Source organism: Melanostigma gelatinosum, assembly GCF_949748355.1.
Source record: "Melanostigma gelatinosum genome assembly, chromosome: 13".
Taxonomy (NCBI): Eukaryota; Metazoa; Chordata; class Actinopteri; order Perciformes; family Zoarcidae; genus Melanostigma; species Melanostigma gelatinosum.
The window spans coordinates 1,776,459-1,798,873 of record NC_136646.1 but is presented as its reverse complement, the minus strand read 5'-3'; the positions used below and the strand labels follow the sequence as shown (position 1 = coordinate 1,798,873).

The 22,415-nt window shown below is 41.1% G+C and overlaps 1 protein-coding gene across 1 annotated transcript in view; it reads left to right on the top strand.

The window, feature by feature from the left end:
• Window positions 1-603: 603 nt before the first annotated feature.
• Window positions 604-22,415, top strand: part of LOC306787322 (uncharacterized protein) — a gene marked incomplete at both ends in the record, with an annotated part of 62,402 nt that continues 40,590 nt past the window's right edge. Inside the window, 3 exons of the mRNA XM_079282440.1 lie at window positions 604-691; window positions 1,704-1,763; window positions 13,227-13,359. Of these exons, the coding sequence (XP_079138566.1) occupies window positions 604-691; window positions 1,704-1,763; window positions 13,227-13,359 (281 nt within the window). The remainder of the gene's footprint in view (window positions 692-1,703; window positions 1,764-13,226; window positions 13,360-22,415) is intronic.

Genomic DNA, 22,415 nt, shown 5'->3' with positions numbered 1-22,415 from the left:
CTCTGTTCCCCCAGGTCTGATGCTTGGACAGAGTAGGGGGGGATAAGGAGGTTGGCATCGGCGGATCTGAGGTTTCGGTTGGGAACGTGTCATTGCAGGAGATCTAAAGGTATGAAGGGCGAGGTTATGAAAGGCTTTGTATGTAAATAAGTAAGTAAGTAAGAACAATTTATTTGTCGGGCGACAAAAGTCACAAAACTGCTTTAAGCAAAGTTGGAGGCGGATCTGTTTCTAGCTTTCAGACAGCCTGTTGGAGCTCTGGGCATCTTCACCCACACTGGCTCACTTCCGGATCCCGCTTTCTCTGGAACGTCAGTGTGTGTGATATGTTGTTAACATTTAAGGTGCCGGAAAGGGTGCAGTTCTAAACTATTTCGAAGTCTCTGTGTGAATAGATAAAGAGAACTCTACTCCTACTCTAAGATGGCAGTTTCCACCCTAATCTGGTGGTTTAAGCAAGTGTTTCTTTCAGGGCCACTGTATCTGTTTCTATCGTGCGAACAGGCGACGGAATGCCCTGCTCGGAGTTTTTGACCTACTTACAGTGACCTCACAACTCCGCAATATAAGCTTACAAGTATAGCTCATATTATTTAACATTGAATGAATATATTTTTTATTTACACCCGCTACAACCGGAGGAACAACCCGGACTTGGAGAAACGGCGGATCCACCACTGTGATTACCCAGGTGAGAACAACTGTTTATGCACGCTGATTCTTGTCGCTGTTGGGTGTTTTATTTTTACGCTGCGGTCAGGTGAATTATCTGGTCACTCACAAAACCGGCTTTATTTTAAGATGCCCGTGCATTTAAAAAAACCCAAAAATGACATGTGTATAGAATGACTTTCCCAGGCACGTGAGTCACACAATGTACCACAGCCATGGCCGAGCTCCTGCTGCACTGGAATTAAATCACTTAACTTAAATCACCGCCTGTCAACTAACCACCTACCGTAGTTTATAAACTACTTTGCATTTATTGGCTCACCTCAAACGTCCCGTGCCGCTCTCCGCCGTGCGCTCTCACTCATTGTTGTGGCTTCAAAGCAATCACTGGTATATGTTTGTGGAATGAACCTGTGTGTGTGTTCATTAAATGGATGTTCCCCCCCCAACACATCATTTGCATACAGTCACGCTTTAAATCTTGTGCTCAGATTGCAGTTGTACAATGTGCAGCTACTTGTAGGGCATGTAATGTCAACTAGCCTGTGGCACCGTGTATAATAGGCTTAAGCGGAGCCTCCTGCAGCATGTTTCCACATGTCTAACTTCTATTCCATCATATCCACACAAGGACGCATCCACACTTTACCCAAGAGTGTATTAGTCACACTGCTGCTGCTGCTGCTCACGGTTTAAATCTTTGCAATACATGAACTTCTATCATTTCCTTATATAAAGTCTGAATAAACCTGAAGAATTACAGTGCATAACATCAAGTGCAAAAGGTTTTGTAATCCTGAACTTAACATGTCTTGAATGAATAGTTGAATGAATTTGATTGGAAACTGTTTAAATACCAAATAAGACTGAAAGTCAGCTGCAAAAACACAAGTTTACTGTATCTCATTTCAAACAACTTCTGTTCCTCATTAGTTCACACAGCTCAGTTTATTAAATACATATGTGACACGTGAATGATTTGCATTTGGATTAAGCCTTCTGTTTGTGTTTATCACCCCGTCTGTCGTCAGGCTGCAAGAAAGTCTACACCAAGTCGTCCCATCTGAAAGCCCACCTCAGGACTCACACGGGTAAGACATTCCTCTAGTTCAGGGATTCCCAAAGTGGGGTGCGCGCACATCGGCCCATCGCGGAGTCAAGGTGAAAAAGAGGAAACGAGAGTGAGCATCAGACTGGGAAAAAAAGAGGAAATATGATGAAAAGTATCTGTGTCTGGGCTTCACTTGGATTGGCAACGCAGATTCCCCAAAGCCACAGTGCATGGTGTGCAGTGAGGTTCTGGCTAACAGTCTGAAGCTCTTATTTACGTCGCCACCTGAACACCAAGTATGCCAGTGCAAGTCAAAAGCCCCTTACATTCTTTATATCCAAATTGGAGGAATTACAAAACAGCCAAAAACAACTGGAGTCTCATTCATGTGTTGGGTCTATAAATGACGCACTACGGGCTTCATATCTGGTTACAGAAGAGCGAGAAAGGGGCTACCGCACACAATCGCCGAAGACGTGAGCTTGCCAGCTGCCAGAGAGATGGTGGAATGTATGATTGGGGAGAAAGAAGCAAAAAAGTTGTGCATGATCCCGGTGTCCAACAACACTGTGTCGCGCCGCATCGATGCTTTGTCCGAAGACATCCTGGCTGCATTAGTCGCTCATTAATTGTAAATTAAATGTGATAATCTCCCTCTGAGCCTGTGCGTGTGTGCTCGCATCCGTATTGCTCTTTAAAAGTGACGCCTTGTGTCACTGAAAGATATTGAAACTTTGTTGCAGTGTTTCAGGGCGTTTTCACACCTTCAGTTTGTTTGCTTTGTTCTGATTCAGGGATTAATATGATACAATGTTGCAGTTTGTGTTCACACTGCAACATTTAACAGCGGACTAAATATTGTAAACTAACGCCACGCGCAAGCAAACTGTTCTCTCATTGGTCCGATTCTTATGCGCTATGAAGGCTTAAAAGGCTCTGTTGCTTCTTTTTTTTTATTTTTTTTTATTAACGGGGGGGGGGGGGGGGTGCGCGAACCCGGTCGGGATGTAGAAGGGGGTGCGCGGCCTAAAAAGTTTGGGAACCGCTGCTCTAGTTAATGCAGCTTTTTAAAACAGGGACTCGTCAAAAAATAAATAAAAAATACTGCCCACATGACTCGTATTTCGGTATCTGCGCTGGCACCATGTTGCTAGGCAGAGTGTTGTGTTCCTGGCATGTGTGTGTAAATGTATCCTACCCCATTCCCATCCTCTGCCCAATATACTATTCCATCAAAACAGGTGGAAGTGACACACTTCTGCCAGGGGATGACTCTCCGCCTATGTGGTCAGCGCGAGACAAATGGAGCCATCTCTCTCTCTTAAGATACCGTTGCTTGTTCGGACATTGATGTTTAAAAGCTTTAATATGCTTCTGTGTCTTGTTCGCCACTATAAATATATACAAGATCCGTCTGTGCAGATACAAAAATATCTTAGATCGTCTTGATCCTAATCTCTCCACTTCAGTATTCACTGTGTGCACTCTGGTGTCCATTTTCCTTTTTTCTTTCGTCCCCTTGTTTCTAGTCTTTCTTTCAATCTGTCTCTTTCTTTCACATTTTAGATTTGAACTATTAGTTTAAAATGAGCAAAGTCAACAAACAAGCGCTTAGGTGTTGGGGCCCCACCTCACTCCAGCTAACACAATCAAGCTTCTGTTGATATCTACGCATTCCTCACTCATCTTGACACACACACACACACAAAACTCACTCGTACCACTTTACGATCCAGAGTTGTGTTCCCCTTATGAATCTGAACAGAACATCGTTGGTGGTGTGCGTGCCTTGCATTTCAGTTTTGGGAACATGACACGACAATTAGCTCTGGCGTCATTCATGCTGCAGGCTGATTGTGGTTATAGCAGTTATTATCGACAACAAGATGAGGACACGACACGTAAAGGGGGATGTAGCAGCAACTTCCTTATCCTCCTCTGCTTTTGTCAGTCCCGCTTCGTTATTTTTTCTCCCCCTTTTTTCTATTGCTTTCATTCATCTAATCATCCTCTTCTCTACTTTGTGATTTTCCTCCCACCTTCAACCCCTCCCCAGTTCTATCTTTGTCTGTTACTCATTCTACTTCTCTTATTCAGCTGCTTGAATGCACACTTACACACACACACACCTGTCAGTAATCTATATGAGATGATTCCTAATGCGTTTGGGTCCCTGTGGGAGTTCCCACTCTAATCTCCATCAACATCCATTATCCTGATTGTTTGTGTGTGTATGTCTGTGTGTGTGTAAGTGTGTGTGTGTACATGTTTTTGCCAGTGTAAGAACTGAACCCTTCGCTCGGTTCACTTCTCTCTATTTTTCTGTCTTTTCATTGTGTCTCCTCGTTATGTTCAGCTTCGTGTGTGTGTGTGTGTGTGTGTGTAACCACAATGTGGTTCATTTCGTAACAGGATTACAGTTGTTGTTTTAGCGAGGTTGCATTGCTTGCTGTGCTTGTTTAAAGGGTTGGTTCACACAAATGACAAAAAAACACGTGTTTTTCCTTCCCTGTAATGGTATCCAGCATGCAGATAGTTTTAATTTGTGATCTACATCACTTAGATTATTGCTTCTACCTCATTTTAATGGAGGTGAATGGAATTATGTTTATGGTGCATAGAGCTTTCAAGAACTTTTTTGACAGTTTTGTTTTGTCACACACACATTTGTCTACGATTTTTAGAAGTAGTTCCAATGGACACTGTTCATAGTGAGGTCTGTGGACCATCTAGTTATGGGGCATGTTTCTGGAAAGACACACAGTTGTTGAATTCTTATTTGCGATTTGCAGCAGATTTACTATTGGTCTATCTATCTATATATATATATATCTATATATATATATATAGATATATATATATATATATATATCTATATATATATATATCTATATATATATATATAGATAGATAGATATATATCTATATATATATATATAGATATATATATATATATCTATATATATATATATCTATATATATATATATAGATAGATATATATATATATCTATATATATATATATCTATATAGATATATATATATATATATAGATCTATATATATATATATATATATATATAGATCTATATATATATATCTATATATATAGATATATATATATAGATATATATATATATATATATATATCTATCTATATATATATATATATCTATATATATATATATATATAGATATATATATATATATATATATATATATATATATATATATATATATATATATATATATAGATATATATATATAGATCTATATATATAGATCTATATATATATAGATCTATATATATATATATAGATCTATATATATATATATATATATATATATATATATATATATATATATATATATATATATATATATATATATATATATAGATATATATATATAGATCTATATATATAGATCTATATATATATAGATCTATATATATATATAGATATCCCACACTGTTTTTGATCATTAGAAATAAATGAATAGATAAAAGGAGGAGAAGAAGAAATAATTTAAAAGCAGACAGCACAGTTTCTATTAGAATCCATTATAATTTGCTTTTAAAGCGCTGTGGCTCTCTGTGGCAAAGGCACTCTTTAATCTTTAAAGTTCATATTTTTCAAACATCTTTAATCAATTACATGGAGAAGCAAAGAAATGTGTTAACTTGAATAGGAGTGTTGGAGCTATTTATTTGATATTGTATTTTGTTATTTCATTTATAAGTAGTATTGTTTAATTATTGTAGATGTTTCATATGTTAAGATTATTTTTCTCTTTAATAGTAATTTGTTTGGTTCTATTATTTTTTGGGTAATTACTGTGCGCAGAAAGATAGGACCAGCATGCACCGGGGTGGGCGTATAGTTTTTACCAGCTGCACAGCAGTATTGCACAGGACAGGAGAGACAGCACGACAGGAGTTTTGTTAATTAGTTTGTTTGCTTGTTTTATTTGCTTTATTTAATAAATACACAAAAATGGAATCCTGTTTGGACATTTTACTCTCTTCTGGCTGCGTAAGGATACCGACCACGGTGCATCAGTGGCGTTTGATTATTATTTGTTTAAGTTTGATTTAGCCGACAAATGGCCACTACAAGGAGGTTATCTCACCTAGTCTTTAAAATGCACATACAAAAGGGACCAGAATAAGCAAAGACAGAAGGATAAAAGGGGGCGATTTAGCTCAGCAAGAATCAAGTTCCTTACCAACCGGCCATATTTAATTAACATCCATTGTTACCAGACCGCTAAATACATAGAGCTAATAGAGATATGCTTCCTGTTACAGTTTTTCTCGATTGCTAAGACACATGTCTTGAAACGGTCACCCATTCTCTCAAAACTGTAAACACAAAACCTCATCTTTAAGCACTATTTACAAAACCTCTGAATCCTCTTGCAAAATGAAACTTTCGCCTAAAAACAGTTTTACCTGTGCTCAAAATCAAACACTGCTCTCAAATCATAAACAAAGTGATCAAAATAATATACACCATCAAGCAGTCAGTAAACAATACACCAATAAATAGAAAGCACATTGTTCAAAACATATAGTTCTCAGGGAAAAGTAGATTTTTAATCTCAAAACAAATTTCATATGAACGAAAACATGTTCTATTGCAGTAGCTCAAAATTGATCAGAAATGACTACTGTGCTTTGCACTTTGCAATTTATTTTGTTCTTCCTCCTCCTTGTACCCCTATTTTAACAGTACTGTACCCTGCATCTCACAAACGTGTCCTTTGTCTCTGTGATACTGTAATTCTTGTTCTTTGTTGATATGAACCTGCAACCAGTCAAAATATGTTGAGCAGTCAGTACTGTTACTGTAACAAATAGAAAGCACCATGTTCAAGGCCATACAATTTGTTTATTGTACATTATACATCCTACAATGCACTGTAGGCCTACTACAGCATACAATACTACAGTAAAAGGGACAAAAATCAAAGGAGTCAACATATCATCAATGTGCTTCCTCTTGTCTTTGGGCTGGGTCAGAGCAGAGCACTTCATCGACATCACCTTCAACCACCTGTTTGCTCTCTAAACTGGCTTATATTGGTTGTGTCACATCATTTGATACAAGTGAAATCCATTTTGAGTGATTGTGTTTCATCAATGACATGTGTTCTCTATTTGTATTTGATTGTTGCCACTTGTGTTTGCCAGTATGGATGACATGTGCATTACAGTGCAGAATGTGTTTTGAGACTGAGAATGTGTTTAGAGTTTTGCTGAAAAGTCTAAGTGAGATCTGCAAATTGTGTTTTACCATGTGACATAGTTTAAGGCAGGGATTCCCAAAGTGGGGTGAGCTGCCTCTAGGGGGTGCGCGAGAGGAAAAATGTAATGGCGGTGCAGTCTTGTCTCCTAAAAATTACGTTCCCCCAAAACTAAAATGCATTCTCAATTACGTTTTACCACGAACGTATTTTCTCCCTGATTACGTTTGTGTTTGACATACAAATACGCTTCTCATCAACATATCTTTGCTGTACTCTAGTCTTTATTATTTTTCTGTGATCTGCCTCGCCTCTACCCCGCCACCCACGAGTTGTTGACCCGCGGCCTGTTCCGAGGGCTGACAGACCTGACGATCGGGTGCCTCACGGCGGGGACGGCTGGAGACCTCGCGTCCCGGCGCCAACGGGTGAGCGCCGCCACTCGAACCATAAAACCAAGTCCCGGATTTCACCCGGCGGACATTCTGAAGGTATTGTGACCGGGTGATGTGCCTCGTTGCTGGGGAGGTATGAGCCGAGAGTGGCGGGGTGTTATGGAGGTATATATTACAACTCGGTGTTGTTCCCGTGCGTGTATAAGCGCATTTCTGCCGGAGACAGGCGGCGTGTTGTGGTCGTATTCTGACCGCGTAATAGGGAGAAGGAGAGGCGGTGGTGGAGAGGGAAAAATGTTAAAGAGATGGTGGAATGTATGATTGGAGAGAGAGAAGCGAAAAAGTTGGACGTGATCCCGGTGTCCAACAACACTGTCGCGCGCATCGATGCTTTGTCCGAAGAAATGGTGTTTTGTGAGAAATGTCTTTCCCAAGTTTATAACCTCTGTCTCCACAATGTCTGGAGTCTCCACCCATCCTATGTGTGCAAGGTTAGGACATACGCAGCCCACACACTTTCAATCAAGCTCTTAACCCTGCACACACACACACGCGCACACATACACACACACACACACACACATACACACTTCTACGGCTATCATTATGTTGTAATCAGTGGTCTTAGTGACACAGGGATAATGATTATATTTATGGTTTTCTTTTGATATCTTGCCTCAGGAGGTCAATGCCGTGTCATCATCACAATCCTCTGTTTTTGGGAAGAGTGAAATGACATAAAAGCCTTTTTTATCAACATGACGTTTTTGTTTTTGTTTTTTTTGGTGTTCATGTATTTATTTGTCAAAGAAATGAGCTGATTCTAGATGATGTACAATGATTAACCACAGTCTGTACGTTTCTATTTACACTATGGCTGTGGCCCTGTTGCAACACTGTCACACGTGCCTCGAGAGGAATTGTTTGGAAAATGACAGCCACTCATTTGGACATGAAATATGACTTCACGAACACAGCCCTTTAGAAAACCTGTTCAGATAAGGCTGTGTGTGGACTTTTGTCACAGGCAGGGTTAACACTATTTAGTTCTCTGTAATAATGAGTGCTTCTTAACACAGATGTCGAGATACTCTGCAGACTGCGTGTAGTCGTTTTCCAGTCAGGTGCCATGTGTGTGTGTGTGTGTGTGTGTGTGTGTGTGTGTGTGTGTGTGTCTGTGGATATGTTATGGCTGGACTTTTCACCTGATTACACACCAGCATTATGAGAACTTAGTTGGTATATGCGGACCATGCTGAGGTCCTCATAAAACAAAGAGTGTAAACGCCGTTATAAGTGTCTAAATAACATACAATCTCTTTTTCGTGGAAAGTCCTTTTTTACCAGCAGCCCTGATTTCTGATCCTCATAAAACAAAGAGTGTAAACGCCTTATAAGTGTCTAAATAACATACATTCTCTTAAGTCCACCTTTATCAGTTGACCTGATTTCTGTGTATCCCTGTGTATAGAACAGCGCCTGCTATCGGCTTGACCATGCTGGTGCAGTTTCATATACATTTTGATACACAAGTTAAATTTTCGCGGGCTGGTTTTACGTCGAGGTACGTCGGAGTGACGTAGGGACGTCACGTCCTGGTTTTCCCGCGAGGGAGGGACGTCGGAGCGATGTAACGTTACGGACATCAAGTCCAAGGAGCCCTTTAATCACAGACAGGCATGGAAGAGACGCATGGACTCATGGAGGATTAGACACCACCACCAGGTAAGCATTTGTATTTGTATGTATAAAACGGAGCTCGCAACAGGTGATTCGGTTAAGACTGGAGGAGATGAGACAGTGTGAGGTGAGATATGATGGCATGCTTTGTGATTTTTAAGGGCAGTTGAGCCATGTGGTGTGCTAGCTAGCATTAGCGAACAAGCTAACATTAGCTGACAGACGATGTAGCGAACAAGCTAACATTAGCTGACACACGATGTGGCTCAACACTGGCCTTAACAATGACAACTCACGAGCTAGCGAACGAGCGCAAACTAGCGTGTTAGCGAGCTAGCGAGCGAGTGTTTTATTATAAAGTCTAATGGCAGTGGGCAGGAATGTTTTTCTGAATCTGTCCTTGTGACAGCGGAGCTGGATCAGTCTGTTGGAGAAAGTGCTCCGCTGTCTCTGCAGGAGCTGATGGAGAGGGTGGTCCGGGTTATCCACTATGGATAATAGTGCGATAGTGCGTTTACTCTGTGCCTGCAGAGAGGACAGTTAATCTTAGATGGTCTAATGATATTCTTAAAAAGTGAAGCAGTGTCAATTCAAAATATGAATGGAGCAGTTATGCGTTTTCTTCATATTTTATAAGATAAGATAGATAAGATAATCCTTTATTCGTCCCTCAGTGGGGAAATTACAGGATTACAGCAGCATTGCTCACAAGTAAATAAAATAAAAGATAAAAATCAAGTAATATAATAATCTAAACAGTAAAACAGTAATAAAATAAGACAGTAAAGAAGAGTATTAAATATACCAGTATATACAGAATATACAGCCGGATCAGGTAAATACTTAAACGTATTGGATATTGCACGGATTAGATAAGATATTGCACCAGGTGAATGAATTCAAGTGTTCAGAGTGTTCAGAGTGTTCAAAGTGTTTGTGTACAGTGTGTTAGTGGTCCACCGAGAGCAGTTTGTTGTGCAGCCTGACAGCAGCAGGGAGAAAGGACTTGCGGTACCTCTCCCTCAGACACCGGGGGTGAATCAGCCGGTGACTGAAGGAGCTGTGCAGAGTGTCCTGCATGGGGTGGGAGGCGTGGCTCATCAGGGATGAGAGCTTCTCCCACCACCTCCACAGTATCCAGTGGACACCCCACCATGCTGCTGGCCTTCCTCGCCTTTATCCCAGTATATTACTGGTTTAAATGGCTATACAATGTTTTCTGAACATGCATGTTCTACAAATAAAGATGATAATCCTGACAACCATCTTCTTTGATAATTTCAGCAAAAAATATGCAACGGCGAAGACTCATAAATCCAAAGGATGATGCAAAATTCTACACTGACACTGGAGCGGACAAAGTGGGACTTGATGTCAAATACATCAATGCCTTCAAAGGTAAGTTGAATGTTTTGATTTTGTAATCATGATTTAAGTATGAATAAACTTAACGGATATTTTTCTGTGTATGAAATAGGTCGCGGCATCTTCACCTGTACTCTATTTGAAAAGGGAGAATTTCTCTTAGAATATAGAGGTGAACTGATAAGCAAGCAAGAATGTGAGCGGAGACAGAGAATCTACCACGACAGCCTTAAGGTTTTCATGTTTGAGTTCCATTTTAATGTAAAACTACAAGGTTTTCATGTTTGAGTATATATATATATATATCTCTATCTATCTCTATCTCTCTCTATCTATATCTATCTATCTCTATCTATCTATCTCTATCTATCTATCTATCTATCTATCTATCTATCTATCTATCTATCTATCTATCTATCTATCTATCCATCCCTTAATTCATTGAAGATAGGATTGAAGATTGTGCTCAATATAACAAATACCAGATCTGTTAAAAAATGTAGCATTATTTATAAACTAAAACATAACATGACCGTAGTGAATTTCATTCTACCCGTTTCAGGCACACATGAATGAGTCTACTACACTCATTGGACCCATTTAAATGTTTCACCCTGATTTTCACTGTGACCAGAGACTCCTGGTCTGGTAAGAAAATTGCAGGCTTGACTAATCCTATTTAAAATATGTTGTAGTCCATACATATTTATACAGTAACCGACTGACTCACTTTTTATTGTTTTGTCTCGACTCTTGGAAATAGCTTTCAGCGGGTTTTAGTAATAGTTTTAAGGTTTATCAGAAGCCATAACATTCACAATGGCTAATAATACTTTATGGAAGGATTTTGAGAAGGAAGTTATCACGACAACAAACCATTATCATTCATGTACAAAACACATTAATCTCATGCAAGGAGGCCGATGCATTTTACCAAATTTCGCTGCTTTCGATCTGCAGTCTCAGGACAGACACAAACCGTTAAGTACAAAACGTTGTAGTAAATAGCTATTAGTACCAGAAATGCTGGCACTTATTTTGCTGGATGAAGTGGCATTGCTTTTCCCCTCTGTGCTAGCACCGACACTAAATCAACACAGCTGTTCAAATGAATGATAATGTCTCTCTGAATTATGCGCAATGGAAGTTCCCATTTTAAAGTGTTTGAGCATGAAAAGAGATGAGGGACCGAAGACTATATAGTATAATTAAAGAGTATAGTGTACAAAACATAGAATATGGTGACTTTTATTGACCTGACCTGGCTTTTTAAAGTCCTTAAAAAAAGTCCAACTTAAATTCCGCTTCCCTTTTTCCAGAGCAGACCATAGTCTGTTTGAAGATTATGACTATTATTTTCAAGGTCAATATTGAACTTTCAGGCCCAATTCCCACTGTTAATCCAATGTGGATGTTAATTCAATAATTTTTTTTTAACTGTGAATTGGATCTTAATTAAAGTTCCAGTGTTGATTGTTCATTTATTTCTTGTTATATGCCAAATATATGTAAAACAATATCAATATCCAGGTAACTTTCATCAAAATCCCCATAAAGTCCCTTTCTTTTCTCAGCAAAACAGTTCCAAATGTTTGAAGTCTTCAAAATGTATCCGATCAAACAAAACTTTGAGCCACGAAGTAGCCACACCAGTGATATCACCTTTTTGTTGATCTTGGTAACAATGTGGAGACAGACAACAAGAGATGTGCATTTGAATATCAGTGGGAAGAAAATGTACTTCCGCTGGTCTGCGTTGTGTTGTGGAATATTTCCTTAACAAGTTCAGGAGTGAAGTTGGTTTTATCCAAAGTGTTTAACATAAAAACAGAGTCTTGATGAATGATCAAAGTTTCAAAAAGTCAATTTAATGTTTGCAAACAGAGAACACAAAACACCACCACGTATTGCAGTGAGCTGTGAATATGCTCTAAAGACACAAAATCAAAACAAGATATTTATACCGGCCGGCAGAGAGGAACAGATAACACACAGGAGACTAAGGCAGAAATGTTTAGTCTAACCGGAAACAGTTGATATAGAGAAAGAACACGTCGGCTGTTTGTCCCGACTAAGATAGAAAAGTGACCTTTGTCCTAGACCAAATAGGTCAATGTGTTCAGACATCCAGACGCCCATACAAATGAACTTTCTAAACAGCAATATGTCTCACAGAAAATATGACAGGAGGTTAAAACATTTTTTATCATTACAGTTGTCAGTGGCTCAGCAGAGAGCTCTAGCTCTAGCTCTAGAGAGTACCGGTCATCTGCATGTACTGGCTACGGTGCAGTGATACTGTGCTGTTTCAAAATCTGCAAGGTTTCCCTTCCATCTCTCTGCCAACTGGTGAGGTGTGTAAAGCCAACAGTCCTCTGTAGCTCCATATCATGCTAAACTCTAAGCCTGCCCACTCTTTAGCTGTCCAATCAAATGTGAAGAATTTGATCCCACTTGTTACTGTACACAGCGCAAATATTCTGTTTCATTGGAGATTGTGTCACAGTATAGAAGGTAAATACGCTTCACTGAGACTTTTAAATCAACATTGTTGTTTTTTTTAAATTTCCAATTGAGTGTGTTAGAGTACAGAACCAAAACAACTGAAATGGTTTCCCTCATGCACTGTAATGAGTTATTCTATTGAAATATAAAAAGGTTCAGCCACTTTAAAATGTTAAAGATGTTATCACAGTAATTTGTTGTAAGTTTTACTGCTTAACATATTCCTAAGTGTCCGTACTTGATTGCTTCATTTTGTCAATACATTTTGTTTTCTGTTTGTGTGATCGTTTTGTCTACTTTGTATATCTTCCAGGAAAAGATGCTGGGTCCAGAAGAGGGACAAAGAAAGCGTGGTCCAAGGCTGAGGTTGCAGCAGTAATGCGGCACTTCAAAAATCACATTCGTAAAGGTCACCTGGCCTCCAAGAACGAATGCAGTCACTGCAAGTTGGTGGAAGGACCAGTCTTGGAACAAAGAACTGTGCAAAATGTCAGAGACTTCGTTCGGAATCGGGGAACAGCTGAAAAAAGACAGTCACAGAAGCTGTAAACAAATATCCTTTTTTGTTATTTTGTTTTTTTTGGCAGGAAAGTTAATGTTCATGTGTTCTCTTTCGTTCTCGTTCTCTCTCTTTCTTTCTCGCTCGCTCTCGCTCTCTTTCTTTCTCGCTCTCTCTTGCTCTGTCGCTCTCTCTGTCGCTCTCTCTTTCTTTCTCTCTCGCTCTGTCTCTCTCGCTCTGTCTCTCGCTCGCTCTCTCTTTCTTTCTCTCTCGCTCTGTCTCTCTCGCTCTGTCTCTCGCTCGCTCTCTCTTTCTTTCTCTCTCGCTCTGTCTCGCTCGCTCGCTCTCTGTCTCTCTCTCTCGCTCTGTCTCTCTGTCGCTCTCTCTGTCTCTCTGTCGCTCTCTCTGTCGCTCTCTCTTTCTTTCTCTCTCGCTCTGTCTCGCTCGCTCGCTCTCTCTGTCTCTCTCTCTCGCTCTGTCTCTCTGTCTCTCTGTCGCTCTCTCTTTCTTTCTCTCTCGCTCTGTCTCTCGCTCTGTCTCTCGCTCGCTCTCTCTGTCTCTCTGTTGCTCTCTCTGTCGCTCTCTCTGTCTCTCGCTCGCTCTCTCTTTCTTTCTCCCTCGCTCTGTCTCTCTCGCTCTGTCTCGCTCTGTCTCTCGCTCTGTCTCTCGCTCGCTCTCTCTGTCTCTCTGTTGCTCTCTCTGTCGCTCTCTCTGTCTCTCGCTCGCTCTCACTCTCTCGCTCTGTCTCGCTCGCTCTCTCTGTCTCTCACTCTGTCTCTCTGTCTGTGTCTCTCTCTGTCTGTGTCTCTCTCTCTGTCTGTGTCTCTCTCTTTTTCTCTCTCTGTCTCGCTCTCTCTGTCTCTGTCGCTCTCTCTTGTTCTCTTCGGTTTGTCAAGAGTTGTTTACAAAAAAAATGAAGTCTGTGGCCTGAGTTTGAACTTAATAAACTTGACTGAATGATAAAGCGCCCCACCTCTTGTTTTTTTTCATGTTAAATGAAAGTCAGATATTGAAGCCAGGTTCAGGCACTCGCTGATTCTCTCTAGATTCTAGATTCATCTATCTATACACATACTGTCTCACTCTGGAGGTGGCCAACTTGCATGCCTCCAATTTGGTCATCCATTAAGATTAGTTTTGATATTAAATGAACTGTTCCAGTAATGCTGTGTCCTGTCAGGTTAGTGTGTATTTATGTTAATGAGGAGGGCGGGCTTATTGTCCCTTTAAAGACCCAACAGTGTTTTTTTGGTCTTCATAAGTCACACTTTTGTCAAAAATAGAAATGTCTGCCTATACCACAATAGAATTAGGTCGCTGTGTATTGAAGTTGTGTAGGTTGTATCTGAAATCTAAAGTGAGCTGAATTTTTTTCAGATTTTTTGAAGTGTTTTAACCGAACTGCCAAAGCTGTGGGACCTCAGGAAAGGGTAGTTCATCCAAACCACAACCGGGCCTGTATGGCGAAAAATCCACCAGTTTGTGTGTGTGTGTGTGTGTGTGTGTGTGAATGAGGGGCTCTAACGTCTCTCTGCCATGTTTCCTGGTGGCTGCTCACCATGACTCACCATTTTTTCAGAGAGAGAGAGAGAGAGAGAGAGAGCGAGAGAGAGAGAGAGCATGGATGTCTTAAAAGATGCCAGACTGACCATTGCTTTCTCATGGAGACAATGGCTCCCAGCTGTAGTGTGTGTGTGCTGAGGGAGCCTCTTGTCTCCCACTCAGGTCACATCTAAACAACAGGACAGGGTCAAGACCGTACAGATTAAACTATTACCGTTATGATGTTAGTAGGACTCGAGGGTGGAATCATGACCAGCAGTTATGAATACCAGGTTTCATAGAGAACAGTTAAAATGACCCGCAGCTGGCGAAGAAGAAAGGGGAGAGAAAGGGGGTGGGAGGAGGGGGCTGAGAGGTAGGGGATGTGTGATTCTCAGCCATGTGTTCACTGACTGTGTGTAGGGGATATTTTGGCTGCAGCAGGGGGATTCAGGCATGAGAGAGGCCTTCGTCATATAATAGGATAATGTTTTATCTCATCGGAAGAAAGGAGGATGGGTGAGGTGGGTGTAATGAGAAGGGGAAGAGAAGGCTGATTCTTTTTATGGAGCAGATCTGGCATGGTTGTCCACCCACAAAGCCTTACAACCGGTTTGACACGTGCAGTAGTCACGCACACATGCACACATTAATATTGTGTACACATGGTCTGGTCAGACAGGTTAGGACAAGCAGTAAGAACTTCTTTTAATTATGTAACATCTATTCAGATAGAGAATTATGTGCTCGTCCTTTCGCAACAAGAGACTGCATGTCTCTCAGCGTGTGTGTGTGTGCAGCCAATTAGATAGGTATGAAGTCAGTATACATTGAGCTTGTTTAACTGCCTTTATGAAGCATTCAATTCAACATTGAGTAGAACATTATATGAAGCTGTGATATGGATGTAAGGAGCTATTAATCCCAATTGAGATAGTGGATGAGTTGCTAAGTGATTCCTTTCCTCAATTATGTGTCACAAGCCGGCTCGTGGAATGCGACAAGTGGGAAGTCCACGCAAGGTTGTACACTCATTAAACTATACTGAACACAAAACAAACAATGGAGTGTGCAGATCAGATCAGATCAGCAAAGTCAGTGATGGAAATGGTGCATGTATGTTTGGGATGTGTGCTGTGGAGGTGTTAAACCAAAGGAAGGCCATGCAGGGAGAGCGACAACGAGCACGTGGACACGCTTTTATATCCCAGAAGTTCCAGGTGAGGTAAATCAAGCTGACAACCCTCCCTTGTCAGCAAACATGCCTGCTGAGGTCGGTCACCTCACATACTGTATGTAAGAGGTGAAATTATTACACGTCATTCCAACCGCTGAGAAGAGTCTCTTTCACTGAATTAATGTCACATTGTCCTCGGTGAGTTTCTTCTCGTTGTTGGCTGCGAACCAAATTTCCTTCAGGGTGGTAAAACAGTTCTGAATGATTGATGAACGAAGCACAAACCCGAGTGACCAATTAGAATCAGCAATGAACAAAAAGCAGAACTCATACGTGTAAATATGATACATTTCAACTCATCTTTTGCTTTTAGATTCATTTCTATCTCCCTGATATAAAACAATGGATCATTTCTGGTGAGAATTGAAAACTCCCAGCATTAAACCATCACATGTTTTCCTCAAAGTCCTGACCCTCCACCTCTCCTGGAATATAACTACCTCTGTTTCCACTGCATAATTGTGAATAACGTCTGATTTATGTTCTGCCTAAGGACAATGTTTCAATAGAAACACATCAATTATGAAGGATAGCCTCAACGGTACTGTCTCATTGGGACTTTGACTTTATGGAGTTTGTCTTCCAAAGACTGAGCGATCAGTATTAAAAAAAGAAAAAAGTTAACAATGACACTATTGTATTTTATTAGTGTCTGTACTATGGGTTCTCTTAGGAAAATAAGTAAAGGTTTTCCCATGAAGATTAACATTGAAACTGAACAAATTGATTCCTAGAATAACAGAAAACCCAGGTGTAAGTCATCATACTGAAGGACAAGTTGTTGACCCTCTACTGCATGTAATTAACATAAAGTATTTTTGACCGTCACACTCATTTATGAACATTCAATGCTTTACAAGTTGCAAAATCTGATGACATGTTTCTGAATAATCCAATGAGGAGCTGAAGTGGGTGGAATGTGGAATTCTGTGGTGGGAACACTTTCAGAGCCACACTGTTCCTGAAAAGGTCGAGATCAATTGGACTATGAAACACTTATAGATCAAGACGAGCATGTGCATAAATCGGCAAAAAAAGATGTTCCATTTGTTGCCTCGTTGCAATGTTGTACAGTACCTGATGGGACAGTTTCCAGTCAAAGCTGGAGATGTATTATTATGTGAAATTATTATTTTTCTAACTATGAATACCCGCTGGTGTAATTTAGGCTGGAATAGGGCCAAAATAAAGAATAGGAGAGAACATGTAATATCATCTCTGTTTCATGACCAAAAGCACCTGCGTACTGAAGTTCAACATGGAACTATAAACCAGAAAGACTGTAGTTCACGAAATACATTTTTAAAAACTACTGAATTATTACAGAAAGAAACAAGGCACCGTGTACATGTCCAAATGTCCAATGTTGCTTGTTTTCGTTATCAGAATTCTCCCGCAAAACATCTTTTTCCCGTTTTGTCTGGATTTGTAATTGATGATTTGAGTGAAGGCCTCATGCAGTTCACTGTCATGTTGGACTGAACCTGCGTGCTCAGTATGACGAACCGAACGGCGACCACACGTGCTTCATCGCCTCTTACGAAGCCATAACCCACTGGCTCCCGGTCAAGTCCCGCATCTCATACAAGATCCTCCTCCTCACCTACAAGTCCCTCCATGCCCATGCCCCCCAGTACCTATCGGACCTCCTCCGCCCACATGCCCCTCCCCGGAACCTGCGGTCTTCAGACTCTGGCCTGCTTACCACCGCCCGCACCAAACTGCGAACCTTCGGGGACAGAGCTTTCAGTGTGGCAGCCCCCACCCTCTGGAACTCTCTCCCTGCGGTGATCCGCAACATCTCCACTCTGGACGCCTTCAAAAGGGCCCTCAAGTCCCATCTGTTCGCCAAGGCTTTCGGCCCCTAGTTTACTTGTTCTGTTTTTCTGACTGTTTGTCTAAACTGTTTTTGTCTAACTGTTACTCTTGTAAAGCGGCCTTGGGTCCCCTGAAAGGCGCTATATAAATTAAAGTTATTATTATTATTATTATAAAACATGTGAGACGACAAGAGGAAACTTCCAGATGTTCAGGCCGATACTCAAGGAGTTAACGGTGAGCAGACAGCTTTGATTAAGTGTGAGTATGTGGGCAATGTACCCAATATATTGCCTGCAGACTCTTTTCACAAATCACGATAAGAACTCACAAAAAAAAGGCCTCCACTTCCACACTTCAAGTGTGAAAGCAAAAGGGTTCTGTCGTATCCTCGGAAGGCCCACGCTGGGTGTCACCCTGAGTGCAAAGACATTTTCCTGATATGGAGGAAAGCCTAATGGGTTTGTCCTTTGAACTCATCTTACATGCAGAAGGAACTGACTCAAGGAATAACTAACTTAGGGTGGCTCGAGACAATCAAAGTAGATTTCTGCAAGAGTTGGACTAAAGAGTTATTACCATAACGTCTGCTTTATCAGGAACTGCGGCTATCATGTTGGCTTGTGGTTTGAAGGGTTTGTCATTTTTTTCATATTAGTCGCTGCAGAGTGATGCTAAAACTCCCTGACGACTAATATACACTGTTGTGTTTCACATGGTGAAGCAGTGACCAGGAATTCAAACTTGACAAAGTAAATTAATAAAACGTCTTATGATTGTGAATAACACAAGACGTCGCCCCTTTCAAGCAGCAGCTGAAACCACTTAGGAATGTTTGGCTCTTCTGGTCTTCATTTCAAGTGTTCAGTTTCAAAATGAGAGATTGTGAAATCACCATTTGTCTGAGAGTGTGTTTCAGGTGTAGCTACACGCCGGCTGACCCCTTTTGATATGCGGTGCGATCGGTGAAGCAGACAGTCCTGATTCTGTATTGATTATGAGCTTCACGGGATGATGTTGATGTCAGGGAGGAATCAACATGGGGGGGGGGGGGGGGGGGGATTTCCATGTTTATTAAGAGGGGTTGTTATTTTGCCCAAACTAATCAGAAGTGATACCAGACATATCCTTCCACATATAAGACATAGATAAGACATATCTTTAAAAAATATGTCTTATGTTTAAGAATTTGTATCTGTGTAAGTCGTTGTATAGCTGTATCAATGCTGTCTGCAAAGCTTTCATTGACTTGAAACAGTCGTCACTGAGCACAATTCACTGGACCAGAAATCCACTGAAAGAATCTGATCTCTCACTCTCTGTGCATTGTGTATATGTATCCTGTTGCATGTAAGTATCCATCAGGTATAGAGCACATGGCAGACTACACAAGCCAGCTTCATTTTAGATTGCCTTGAGCCTCTCAAACCAAGCAGTACTCCTGGAATGAACCAGACCCAGTGAGGATCGCTGCATGCCGGTTAGTTTGTGGTCATTACGTCACATATATAGTAGGAAATATGAACCATGCAAGCTATTATCTTCAGTTGAAGCTAATGTTGAGCTGAGTGAAATGCTGCGTTTATGTTGTGCTTTTACCTATCGAGGGCTTTACTCACAAACACACAGAGAAGCAGCAAGGCGCCATGCACGGCGCTGGTCTTACCCATCATGGGGTTCAGTGTTTTGCTGAAGGACACTTCGATGTGTGGGCAGGAGGAGCCAAAGATCGAACTACCGACCTTGCGATTAATGGACAAACCTGCTGGGCCTCCTCCGGCCCCCCCAAATGTCCCTGGTCCAGATGGAGCTCAGGGTGAATCTCCAGTGTTTGTCCTCACAGCAACTCCCTCATAGCAGCTCTCTATGGAGGACTTAAAAGGTACAGTCCCCTATTGAGAACCGCTATACTTCAAATCAGCAGCCACGATGAGGCTCTGATCTGATATTTGATTTCAAACGTCTAACGTTTTCTAACCGTAGCGTCTTGGAATTAAACCCTCCTCGATTTCTGGTATCTTTTTTTACTTTTTGATAGTATGTCAGCTGTTCTGGTATCACTTCAATCTCTGATAACAACATGTTCTATTCTGAGAATATTCGGAATGGTTGACTTTGGAGGGAGCTGTGTGTGTGTGTGTTTGTGTGTGTGTGTGTGTGTGTGTGTGTGTGTTTGTGTGTGTGTGTGTGTGTGTGTTTGTGTGTGTGTGTGTGTGTGTGTGTGTGTGTGTGTGTGTGTGTGTGTGTGTGTGTCTATCCGGGCTCCCCGTAGTCCTTCTATTGGTCTTCTGAGTGGGTGGTCTGTTCCAAGAGAGGAGCACTGGAAACATTATACCTACATACACACACACACACACACTCCCTGGAACACATCTCAAGACATCCATCCAACAGTTGTTTGTTATTTCAGTCTGAATCAAACTGCCATCCCTCGAGCCATACTGCTGGCTAATAAAAGCCAGTGCCCACATCTACAGAACAGAAGTCTCAGTGACATGGACTGAACCTGCAGGCCTCTGGATGAGAGGCCAGAGACTGATCAGGTTGTACTTTACAGTCTTCCTTACAAAGTCCACTATATCAGTGTTGTTGTTAAATGCTCTTTGAACTGAAATAACCTGGAGTCCTCCTCTTCCTTCCTGTCACTTCCCCTACATTCCCTGTGCTAAGAATAAGCTCTATCAAGTTCATGTGTGACTTGGCTTAACATAATTATACCATGACACCGCTACCTCTCTCTCTCTCTCCCTCCCTCTCTGTCTTGCTCCCCGGTGTCTCTTGTGGTCCTATAACCGGTAGACAATTAGCAGGGAAGGGTGGTTTTATGAATTAGCCGGTAACAAGGGATGAGCAAAAGAGGGATTGATTGATGGATGGAGGTGTTGAGCTTACAGAAAGTCAGATTTTCCGTGTTCAATGCTGTTAAGGGATAGTATTGTATTACAGAGCACATCAGAATGGACATGAGTGCAACAGACAATAGTCAGATAGAGAAAAACATCCTACTTCACATCAAATCTTCTCCTGGAGACTCCTAGAGAATGTATTTCCTCAATAGTAACAGGTGAGACCATCCTTTCATACATTTACACCAAAGATATCACTCAGGCGTTTCAATGAGAATGTATTGATGCAGTAGCTCTTCTGACATCAAAGGTCCCCAACAAGGAAGTTAAGGCCATTTTTCACCAGTGCAATCCCAAAATGCAGTGCGGGAATTTAGTCAAATCTGCACAGTTCACGCATGACAACTATGCGCATCGGCTCCAGTGCGACTAATCTGCATTGCTTTATTCCATTTACTGGTAGAAAGTAGAACGGTTAATCACCTTCATACAGAGCCAGGCTGGCTGTTTCTTTGGGCTAAGCTAACTAACTGTTAGCTGTAAACCTTTGCAGGTTTCATGACTACATCCTATGAGTTTCCTCCTTCATAGTCCCCGTGTCCACAAACAATTAAACAAACCTATCCAGACAGCATGTCTAAGGGGCTAACATTAACCACACAAAACATCAAATAATCGCACCGAAAATTTGATGCTAATGCTAGCTGTTGTGGCTAGCCCTGTTCTGCGACCGACATATAACGTATGGTCTCTCTCAAGCCATATATTTTCCTTTATTTGGTTGTCGAGGCAGTCGTTACAGTATTTGTTGTTTAATATTTGCTTTTGAGAAATCAAATTGATCAAATATTCCCCCATTTTGTCAGCACGCTAACTGCGACCCAAGATACTGAACCGTCTGGTCAATCCACCGATATCAAAGTCTGTTCAAATATACTCCCCCCCCCCCCCCCCCGCACAAATGCTCTGCAGGGGCATTCAAGCATTCACAAGAGTCCACAAAATCAGGTTTTATACATTTTGAATGAAAATCCTTGAAAGGAATTTTGATCTGTTTTTACTGTGAATGGTCTACATGGCTTTGATGGAGGATTAAATCCTTTCTCTGTGTATTACAAACTGCTGTGCAGTGTTTATGATCCGACAAGCCTTTAAACTTGTGGATCTGTTACTCAAACCTAACTGAATAGTATTTCATCTTCTGACAGGTACTTTACCTGACACGCAATAAAATAATATAAGTTAAATGCTGAGCAGCAAATCATTTCAACGCAGGTGTGACATATGATCCATTAATGTGGGTGTGACTGGGTATCTGACAGTACTTTGTTTCAAGCAGCAGTGTGTAGCAGGTTTAAATTGCATTTCGATCGGTTATGGATCATATTAATTATTCATTATTAATCCCTCAACAGTGTCCCGCCCTACTCCCTGCTCATTTATTATGGCTGCGCAGTAGAAACGCACTGGTAGGGGCATCCTGTGCTAGGTGCACGTCTCAGGTGATGTAACATGCACTCTGGCGGCCATCTTGTAGATCCACAGCTCTCGACGACATCG